General features: G+C 44.5%; 1 protein-coding gene across 3 annotated transcripts; it reads right to left on the bottom strand.

The window, feature by feature from the left end:
• Positions 1-6,830: 6,830 nt before the first annotated feature.
• On the bottom strand, positions 6,831-10,183 carry LOC123130676 ((R)-specific enoyl-CoA hydratase). 3 transcript variants are annotated; one of them, XR_006463969.1, is made up of 9 exons: positions 9,732-10,183; positions 9,505-9,620; positions 9,290-9,398; positions 8,278-8,353; positions 8,134-8,176; positions 7,975-8,020; positions 7,429-7,512; positions 7,255-7,323; positions 6,831-7,154 (listed from the first exon to the last, which is right to left on the bottom strand). XR_006463969.1 is itself a non-coding variant. In XM_044550504.1 (8 exons), exons 1-5 carry the CDS (start codon positions 9,867-9,869, stop codon positions 8,001-8,003), a joined length of 393 nt encoding a protein of 130 aa, XP_044406439.1. In that variant the 5' UTR covers positions 9,870-10,183; the 3' UTR covers positions 6,831-7,154; positions 7,255-7,323; positions 7,429-7,512; positions 7,975-8,000. The 3 variants fall into 3 exon arrangements, 1 of the variants encoding a protein (XP_044406439.1); XR_006463968.1 differs by having other exon boundaries at positions 9,290-9,620; XM_044550504.1 differs by lacking the exon at positions 9,290-9,398.
• Between the last annotated feature and the right edge of the window lie 1,260 nt (positions 10,184-11,443).

The raw sequence follows: 11,443 nt of genomic DNA, 5'->3' as shown, positions 1-11,443 counted from the left end.
ATCTCTCAATCTGGGCATTTGCTTGAAATATTAACTTCAACTCCTGGAACATCTCATATGCTCCATGACATTCAAAACGTCGTTGAAGTCCCGGTTCTAAGCCGTAAAGCATGGCACACTGAACTATCGAGTAGTCATCAGTTTTGCTCTGCCAGGTGTTCATAACATCTGGGGTTGCTCCTACAGCGGGTTTGTCACATAGTAGTGCTTCCAGGACGTAATTCTTCTCTGCAGCAATGAGGATAATCCTCAAGTTATGGACCCAGTCCGTGTAGTTGCTACCATCATCTTTCAACTTAGCTTTCTCAGGCAACGCATTAAAATTCAACGGAACAATAGCACGGGTCATCTATCTACAATAACATAGACGTGCAAAATACTATCAGGTACTAAGTTCATGATAAATTAAAGTTCAATTAATCAAATTACTTAAGAACTCCCACTTAGATAGACATCTCTCTAATCATCTAAGTGATCACGTGATCCATATCAACTAAACCATGTCCGATCATCACGTGAGATGGAGTAGTTTTCAATGGTGAACATCACTATGTTGATCATATCTACTATATGATTCACGCTCGACCTTTCGGTCTCCAGTGTTCCGAGGCCATATCTGCATATGCTAGGCTCGTCAAGTTTAACCCGAGTATTCTGCGTGTGCAAAACTGGTTTGCACCCGTTGTATGTGAATGTAGAGCTTATCACACCCGATCATCACATGGTGTCTCGGCACGACGAACTATAGCAACGGTGCATACTCAGGGAGAACACTTATACCTTGAAATTTAGTGAGAGATCATCTTATAATGCTACCATCGAACTAAGCAAGATAAGATGCATAAAGGATAAACATCACATGCAATCAATATAAGTGATATGATATGGCCATCATCATCTTGTGCCTTTTGATCTCCATCTCCAAAGCACCATTATGATCACCATCGTCACCGGCTTGACACCTTGATCTCCATCGAAGCATCGTTGTCGTCTCGCCAACTATTGCCTCTACGACTATCACTACAGCTTAGTGATAAAGTAAAGCAATTACATGGCGATTGCATTTCATATAATAAAGAGACAATCATATGGCTCCTGCCAGTTGCCGATAATTGTATTACAAAACATGATCATCTCACACAATAAAATTTAGCATCATGTCTTGACCATATCAGATCACAACATGCCCTGCAAAAACAAGTTAGACGTCCTCTACTTTGTTGTTGCAAGTTTTACGTGGCTGCTACGGGCTGAGCAAGAACCGTTCTTACCTATGCATCAAAAACCACAACGCGGTATAGTGATTGCTTTTTCATCTTTGGAAAGAACCATGTTCATTGAATTTGATTCAACTAAATCTAGAGAAATAGACACCCACTAGCCACCTGTGTGCGAAGCACGTCGGTAGAACCAGTCTCGCATAAGCGTACACGTAATGTCGGTCTGGCCCGCTTCATCCAACAATGCCGCTGAATCAAGAATCAACTAGTGACGACAAGCAATATGTATATACCCACGCCCACAACTCCTTTGTGTTCTACTCGTGCATATAACATCTACGCATAAACCTGGCTCAGATGCCACTGTTGGGGAATGTAGTAATTTCAAAAAAAATCCTACGCACACGCAAGATCATGGTGATGCATAGCAATGAGAGGGGAGAGTGTCGTCTACGTACCCTCGTAGACCGTAATCGGAAGCGTTATCACAACGCGGTTGATGTAGTCGTACGTCTTCACGATCGATCGGTCTAGCACCGAAGGTACGGCACCTTCGCGATCTGCACACGTTCAGCTCGGTGATGTCCCGCGAACTCACGATCCAGTGGAGCGAGGGAGAGTTTCGTCAGCACGACGACGTGATGACGGTGATGATGATGCTACCGGAACAGGGCTTCACCTAAGCACGGCTACAATATAACCGAGGTGGATTCTGGTGGAGGGGGCACCGCACACGGCTAAAAGATCAATGATCAGCTTGTGTGTCTATAGGGTGCCCACTCCTCGGTATATAAAGGAGTGGAGGAGGGGGGGAGGTCGGCCCTCCTAGGCGCGCCCCAAGGGGAGTCCTACTCCCACCGGGAGTAGGACTCTAACCCTTCCAAGAGTAGGAGTAGGAGAGAGGGAAGGAGGAGAGAGGGGGAAGGAAAGGGGGCGTCGCCCCCCTCCTTGTCCAATTTGGACTATAGGGGGAGGGGGCGCGCGACCTGCCCTGGCTGCCCCTCCTCTTCTCCACTAAGGCCCAATAGGCCCATTACACTCCCCGGGGGGTTCCGGTAACCCCCCGGTACTCCGGTATTTGTCCGAACTTGCCCGGAACCCTTCTGAAGTCCAAACATAGTCATCCAATATATAGATCTTTATGTCTCGACCATTTCAAGACTCCTCGTCATGTACGTGATCATATCTGGGACTCCTAACTACCTTCAGTACATCAAAACACATAAACACATATTACCGATCGTCATCGAACATTAAGCGTGCGGACCCTATGGGTTCGAGAACTATGTAGACCTGACCGAGACTCATCTCCGGTCAATAACCAGTAGCGGAACCTGGATTCTCATATTGGCTCCTACATATTCTACGAAGATCTTTATTGGTCAAACCGCATAACAATATACGTTGTTCCCTTTGTCATCGGTATGTTACTTGCCCGAGATTCGATCGTCGGTATCTCAATACCTAGTTCAATCTCGTTACCGGCAAGTCTCTTTACTCGTTTTGTAATGCATCATCCCACAACTAACTCATTAGTTACATTGCTTGCAAGGCTTATAGTGATGTGCATTACCGAGAGGGCCCAGAGATACCTCTCTGATACACGGAGTGACAAATCCTAATCTCGATCTATGCCAACTCAACAAACACCATCGGAGACACCTGTAGAGCATCTTTATAGTCACCCAGATACGTTGTGACGTTTGGTAGCACACAAAGTGTTCCTCCGGTACTCGGGAGTTGCATAATCTCATAGTCATAGGAACATGTATAAGTCATGAAGAAAGCATTAGCAACAAACTAAATGATCATCGTGCTAAGCTAACGGATGAGTCAAGTCAATCACAGCATTCTCTAATGATGTGATCCCGTTAATCAAATGACAACTCATGTCTATGGTTAGGAAACATAACCATTATTGATTCAACAAGCTAGTTAAGTAGAGGCAAACTAGTGACACTCTGTTTGTCTATGTATTCACACGTGTACTAAGTTTCCGGTTAATACAATTCTAGCATGAATAATAAACATTTATCATGATATAAGGAAATATAAATAACAACTTTATTATTGCCTCTAGGGCATATCTCCTTTAGTTTGTCACCTAGCAGCGCTTCCAGGACGTAATTCTTCTATACAGCAATGAGGATAATCCTCAAGTTACGGACCCAGTCCGTGTAATTGCTACCATCATCTTTCAACTGAGCTTTCTCTAGGAACGCATTAAAATTCAACGGACCAATAGCACGGGCCATCCATCTGTAACAACATAGGCATGCAAAATACTACCAGGTACTAAGTTCATGATAAATTAAAGTTCAATTAATCATATTACTTAAGAACTCCCACTTAGATAGACATCCCTCTAATCATCTAAGTGATCACGTGATCCACATCAACTAAACCATGTCCGATCATCATGTGAGATGGAGTAGTTTTCAATGGTGAACATCACTATGTTGATTATATCTACTATATAATTCACGCTCGACCTTTCGATCTCAGTGTTCCGAGGCCATATCTGCATATGCTAGGCTCATCAAGTTTAACCCGAGTATTCTGCGTGTGCAAAACTGGCTTGCACCCATTGTATGTGAATGTAGAGCTTATCACGCCCAATCATCACGTGGTGTCTCGGCACGATGAACTGTAGCAACAGTGCATACTCAGGGAGAACACTTGTACCTTGAAATTTAGTGAGAGATCATCTTATAATGCTATCGCCGAACTAAGCAAAATAAGATGCATAAAGGATAAACATCACATGCAATCAAATATAAGTGATATGATATGGCCATCATCATCTTGTGCCTTTGATCTCTATCTCCAAAGCACCATCATGATCACCATCATCACCGGCTTGACATCTTGATCTCCATCGAAGCATCGTTGTCGTCTCGCCAACTATTGCTTCTACGACTATCGCTACTGCTTACTGATAAAATAAAGCAATTACATGTCGATTGCACTTCATACAATAAAGCGACAACCGTATGGCTCCTGCCAGTTGCCGATAACTCTATTACAAAATATGATCATCTACTACGATAAAATTTAGCATCATGTCTTGACCATATCACATCACAACATGCCCTGCAAAAACAAGTTAGACATCCTCTACTTTGTTGTTGCAAGTTTTACATGGCTGCTACGGGCTGAGCAAGAACCGTTCTTACCTACGCATCAAAAACCACAACGCGGTATAGTGATTGCTTTTTGATCTTCAGAAAGAACCCTGTTCATTGAATCCGATTCAACTAAAGTTGGAGAAACTGACACCCACTAGCCACCTATGTGCGAATCACGTCGGTAGAACCAGTCTCGCGTAAGCGTACACGTAATGTCGGTCTGAGCCGCTTCAACCAACAATACCGCTGAATCAAGAATCAACTAGTGATGGCAACCAATATGTATATACCCACGCCCACAACTCCTTTGTGTTTTACTCGTGCATATAACATCTACGCATAAACCTGGCTCGGATGCCAATGTTTGGGGAATGCAGCAATTTCAAAAAAATTCCTACGCACATGCAAGATCCATCTAGGTGATGCATAGCAACAAGAGGGGATAGAGTTTTCTGCGTACCCTTGTAGATCGTAAGCGGAAGCGTTATGACAATGCAGTTGATGTAGTCATACGTCTTCACGATCCAACCGATCCTAGCACCGAAGGTACGGCACCTCCGCGATCTGCACACATTCAGCTCGGTGATGTCCCATGAACTCTAGATCCAGCTGAGGTCGAGGGAGAGTTTCATCAGCACGAGGTGTGATGACGGTGATGATGAAGTTACCGACGTAGGGCTTCACCTAAGCTCTACAATGATATGACCGAGGTGGAAATCTGTGGAGGGGGCACTGCACATGGCTAAACAATCAACTTGTGTGTCTATGGGGTGCCCCCTCCCCGTATATAAAGGAGTGGAGGAGGGGAGGGTCGGACCTCACATGGCATGCCCAAGGGGGGAGTCCTACTCCCGGTGGGAGTAGGATTCCCCCTTCCCTAGTTGGAGTAGGAGAGGAAGGAAGGGGGAGAGGGAGAAGGAAAGGGGGGCCGGCCCCCCACCCCGATTAGGATTGGGCTTGGGGGGCACGCCCCCACCTATGTTGCCTCCTCCTCTCTCCCATTAAGGCCCATACACTCCCGGGGGGGTTCCGGTAACCCCCCAGTACTCCGATAAATGCCCGAACTCATCCGAAACCATTCCGATGTCCAAACATAGCCTTCCAATATATCAATCTTTATGTCTCAACCATTTCGAGACTCCTCATCATGTCCGTGATCATATCCGGGACTCCGAACTACCTTCGGTACATCAAAACACGTAAACTCATAATACTGATCGTTACCGAACATTAAGCATGCGAACCCTATGGGTTCGAGAATTATGTAGACATGACCGAGACTCGTCTCCGGTCAATAACTAATGGCGGAACCTGGATGCTCATATTGGTTCCTACATATTCTACGAAGATCTTTATCGGTCAAACCGCATAACAACATGCGTTGTTCCCTTTGTCATCGGTATGTTACTTGCCCGAGATTCGATCATCGGTATCTCAATACCTAGTTCAATCTCGTTACCGGCAAGTCTCTTTACTCATTCCATAATGCAACATCCCATAACTAACGCATTAGTCACATTGCTTGCAAGGCTTACAGTGATGTGCATTATCGAGAGGGCCTAGAGATACCTCTCCGATACACGGAGTGACAAATCCTAATCTCGATCTATGCCAAATCAACAAACACCATCGGAGACACCTGTAGAGCATCTTTATAGTCACCCAGTTACATTGTGATGTTTGATATCACACTAAGTGTTCCTCCGGTATTTGGGAGTTGCATAATCTCATAGTCATAGGAACATGTATAAGTTATGGAGAAAGCAATAGCAGTAAACTAAATGATCAAAGTGCTAAGCTAACGGATGAGTCAAGTCAATCACATCATTCTCTAATGATGTGATCCCGTTCATCAAATGACTACTCTTTGTCCATGGCTAGAAAACTTAACCATCTTTAATTAACGAGCTAGTCAAGTAGAGGCATACTAGCACTACAAGAAATATGTCAACTTGCGACCATCACTATTGGTCACTGAAAGGTCATTGTTTTTCATTTGCGACCTTTTTGTGACCAAAAACAGAAGGTTAAAAGCTGGCAGTCGTAAACTGAAATTAACGACCTTTTCTGTGAGAAGGTCGTGCAATTCCACGACCAAAACGAAAGGTCGCTAAACCCATGACCTTCTGTTTTGGTCGCTAACTCTCTGCCCAGGCCACGTCGGATCCGAAGTGGCAATCTGACATGAAAAAATTGCGACCAATTGAAAATGTCGTTGATAAGATTCAGCCCGGTCCAATTGGGGGTTTTACATGGGCCAAGCCCATTTATTATTATTTTCCTGTCAATTTATGTCAACTACATGGGCCGAGCCCAAGAATTCAGCTTTTTATTTTCTAGGACGTGGCCTTCTATAGTCCATTTCGTTTTTGGGCCTCAGCCATTTCATAGTCCATTTCAATTTTGGGCCTCCATAACAAACTTTAAGAAACTTGCTCGTAGGACACAAGCTTATTCCTGCGATAGTGAAACAAAGAGGAAATTCGAACAAGTATTGAGAGCATTTTATTTCTTTCAACATGGAAGGACTTTTGAAACAGCCACGAGCACACAATAGGTACACTCAACGGAGACTAAATTGACATCAAAATGAAGCAACAAAGGGCAGTCTGAGAACATGAACTGCATGGGACATAGTAGCTACCATTTCTACCAGCTACAGCCGCTTGAAAGAGGGACTACCAAGGAGCTAAACTAACAATGACCATCCATCATAAATTGGTGACTTCAGCAATAAGCGGCAACAGCGACATTCCAAAGACCCCCTTCCCCCATTTCTGCTTGGTGTGCCGCATCATTAGCCACCCTGCACACAGCAAGTTTTCATATGTTTAGAGCAGATCAACATGTTGAGCAGTTAGGGAATCACATGGAGGAAGTGGGCGGGTGGATCAAGATGGTCTCACCTCGTTGACATCGTCCTTGTCGCTCACCTCAGACTTGGACTTGTCAGATTTGCTCGACGCTTCTCCTGCCTGAAACGGGGATAGGCTCAAAAGAGCGTGGATCAGTACCACAAATGTTGTGTTAATCTCGTGGGGCTACGATTCTGATGGAGGTGTTTGGCATGAATGTTATACCTATGGGTAGTTGTAAGCATCGATCTTCTTGGTGTACTCGGCCTTGAGCATCTCAACCTTCGCAACATAGGGAGACTTCTCCTTCTATTCATTCAAATAGAGGGAAAAACAGCAGACATGTTAGTGTGGTTCAAGGCAATAGATTCCTGGATAACAATTAACATAAGAATAGTTGAATAAATCATGCGAAATGGCATGGTGAATTTGGAAACTAAAATTTGAGCAGTAGTTTGAATCGATGAGTAGAGACTGTATAAATTCTAACTAGGCTACAAGCATTTGAACACTACAGACCATAAATTTAAACAACCAAATTGAGAATAGGCAGTAGATCAACAACTGAATAGCAACCGAATTCTAAATATAATTGACCATCTGGGTCGAACAATACCCAAATGACACGGTGCAGTGAGACAGAAACATGTAAACCAATACACGGACGGCCAAAATTCCATCGCATCACCGAGCAAACACTGAGATCAAGCGGAAGAGACCAACACTGAATAGATCACTAATAAAGAGGGTATGGGGGAGCGGGTAACTTACAGCATCACTCAAGACACTTCCACTTCTCACCACCGGCCTTGCCAACCTGTGATTTGAACACAAATCAGGAAACATGATTCCCAAGGAGAATTATCACAACACCAGTTTGGATGAGAGCAAGGAGACAGGGGAGGGAGCAAAGGGAACCAAGATGCTTACCATGGAGACCTGCTTGATGTTGGAGTCCTTCCTGAAGCTGTCCCTGCGAAAACAGAACCAAAACGAGCCCATGTGAGGACACATCACCACACCACGGAAACAATGTGAATCGAACCACAACAGGGAATCAAATCCGGGGCTCACATGAAGACTAAGAAGGCACTCAGGGGCACCTAAGCTTGTTGGAGTCCTTCTCGGCTTTCTCTTCTTCACCGCGAGTCTGCATCGCACAAAAACAATAGAAACAAAGCGAATCAGAACCCGATGCGAAACAACAATAGGAAAACCTAGATAGAATGTAGTAAACATAGATAGAAAGTAATAAATGTGTACCCCTGATACAGACCAGGAATCAGCCCAAACAATCAGTTTGTGGACAAATAAGTACACCAGGTTGGAGGAAATGGAAATGTAACCTTACACAAACACATACGCATCGACATTTTCAAACGAAATCGATCGACCTCTTCTTGAAATATACCACTATACCAGCACCACCAGTTACTACTCTTAATAATGATAAACTTACGTAAGTAGACAGTAGACCAAAGTTACTCGTCACATCCCCCCCCCCCCCAACTGATTGATTAACAAAAGGAAAACGCAAATAATAATTGAGAAGAAAACCACACAATGCTAGACTGAGTTGAGCTACACTATTGTTGTCGTCATGCATGTAACAGTCGGTCGGCCGTAGTTGTTAAGGTCGATCATGGGAAGGTGCCATTGAGAGTGGGCAAGTCCGGCCATGCCATCATCGAGGCCGGATCACGGTCTGACAGAGTTATCACAAGCAAACTTACACGTACGCACGCAGTTTTAATTAATTAAATGAGTAGGCAGCGAAGGCAATTGGAAATCTAGGAGTTGACTGAAGTGATCTAGTACTGAATATGCCTAGTGATTCAAGTTAACCTGTTGAAATTCTTCAGTTCCTATCAAAATCGGCATGTACACCCAGCCCATTGAATGTTCAGAAAACTGAAGTGATCTACTACTCTTTGCTCATGCTATCAATCATAACAGGAAGACTGCACCGAACTATTACTGACAAAGCTGCAATCTCATGCCCCCCGGCCCTAAAGTTTATGCGAAGGCGAAATGTTTCATCATAAGATAAAAGCCGTCCCATTCAAAATGGTTCTAATCAACATACTTGTCACTCGATTGCCTCTGCGCTGAGCTGCAGCGTGGGCAGAAAAAGCCATGGCCTCGCCATCAATGGCGAGAGTCTCCTCATCGTCCGTCAAGCACTTGGTGGCGAACTTGACGTTGCCCAACAGATGTAGCATCACTATTAGTTCTCAGCAGGCACAATGCTAGAAAGAAGAGGAGATAAAAAATGGCGCTATGTAGTAGTGGTAGTAGTACATGTGCCTTGCGCCGGTTGCCTTGATGTGCAGCGCCTGCACCTGCGCGACCACCTCGTCTCTGACGTGCACGGGCGCCGCGAACTTGAGGGACTGGCTCGCGTACATGGCACCAGGCTGCACGAAGACGAGAAGCAGCCGTCAGATCATGGTGGGATCCCATCGATCGGGCGCCATGCCTGCCAGCCGTTCGGCGGAATGGCAGAGAGGAGGAGGAAAGGAGCGTACGGCGTGGGAGGTGATGAGGGCGGGGAAGAGGGAGGCGACGAGCATGCCGTGCACCACGCGGCCGCGCTGGAACCCACCCGTCCCGCGCGCGAAGGCGTCGTTCGGATCACCGGAACAGCGCCGGAGCAACACACCCATCAGATCCCGTCGACGTCGTTGTGTCCTGGTTGCCGGAGAGACGTGGCGAGCGTGGGGCAAAGCCACCGCAAACCCTAGCGGCGAAGATGAGTCCCAGGGGAGAGAGAGGGGTCGCTGGAGAGAGATGGATAGGTGGGGGGCTCCGCCTGAGGTGGGGGAGAGGAGAGGAGGGGGAGAGGCCGCCGGCGGCAAGGTTTGGGAGGGAGACAAGGGGAGGGATGGGATCGGCGTGGGTGGCGGCGGCGATGTGGGAGACGAGGGTGAGAGCGGCGGGGTGCGGATCTGGAGCTAGGGGTTCGTGGGGTGAGAGGGTGACGGAGTTTTCTTTTTATTTTCTTTTTTTTTAAGAGAAAGAGGGGGGTTTGAGGGAGAAAGGGCTACCGGATCTGGAAGCATCCGACGGCGTTTGAGGGATGATCCGTGTGACATGTCCATGGACCAATGAGAACTGAGTACACGTTATGACCTTCTAAATTGGTCGTAATCGACTAAAAATAAGGTGTTGAATCATATTGTTTCAAAAAAAGGTGTTGAATCATATAAACAGTTTTATGATATGAGAAATTCAAAAAAAAGCATTCTCATTGTGTCACCAAATGTGACATAGTTTTTAGGAAAACTAACAAACTTGGAATTCGAATAAGACAAATATCTTCTAAAAATTGTTATGAGAAATGAGTTTTTAGGGGGAAAAACATTCGCTATTTTCGAAGTGCCAAAAATGTTTACAGCACCACTCCATTTTCCCAAACTATAAGACAACATTTTATGTACAGTTGACCAAATCTTTAGATGTAAAATGCTTTCGATCCACCTCTCATCAAAAAGACAAATTATGTTTTAAAAAAGAATCTACCTCACCATTCCTTTGTTTTTTTCTACTTTTTCACATGAAAAATTCAAAGAAATGATCTCATATTGTGCACAAGGGTGCATATTGGAATGGCAAACAATGTTGCCTAAGAAAGTTTTCATTTTCTTTGGACGAAAAAATCATTTTCCATTTTCCAAGTGCCCAAAATGAGGTTTTTTATGAATGGCCTACCAAATAATTGTTGCAAAATTGGACCAAAACATTTTTCTAAAACAATAGGACATATTTAATTCACAATTGACCAAATGGTTGGGTGTCAAAGTTTTGATCCACCTCTCGTGAAAAAGACAAATTTCCGCCGATTCAGTTGGAAGTGGGTCAAATTTGAACTGCAGATGCCTCATAGTTTGCTCTTTATTTTTCCAAAAATCATTTCTAGGTACATAAGTATCTATTTAATCAGAGAAACATCAAAAAATTTCTAATATTCAACCACTAGCTAGGAACGGTCAAGCCCGCCGTTTTGACCACATTTTGAAACGGGCATAAATTTTTTTAAAAAAATCAAAATATTGGAAAACCTTCACATTGTGTCATTATATGTGACCAAATTTCCAGGAAAAATAATAAACTTGTAATACGGCAATTATTTTAAAAAAATGTTCTCAGAAATGAGCTATTATGCGTGAAGATTCATGACTTTCAAGCCAAATGATCAATCTTATGGCCACATTCATGGCATGTTTGTTCAAATGATCTC

This window comes from Triticum aestivum, chromosome 6A (assembly GCF_018294505.1).
Source record: "Triticum aestivum cultivar Chinese Spring chromosome 6A, IWGSC CS RefSeq v2.1, whole genome shotgun sequence".
Taxonomy (NCBI): Eukaryota; Viridiplantae; Streptophyta; class Magnoliopsida; order Poales; family Poaceae; genus Triticum; species Triticum aestivum.
Note: the sequence above shows the minus strand (reverse complement) of the source record. Positions and strands in the feature narration are given on the sequence as shown.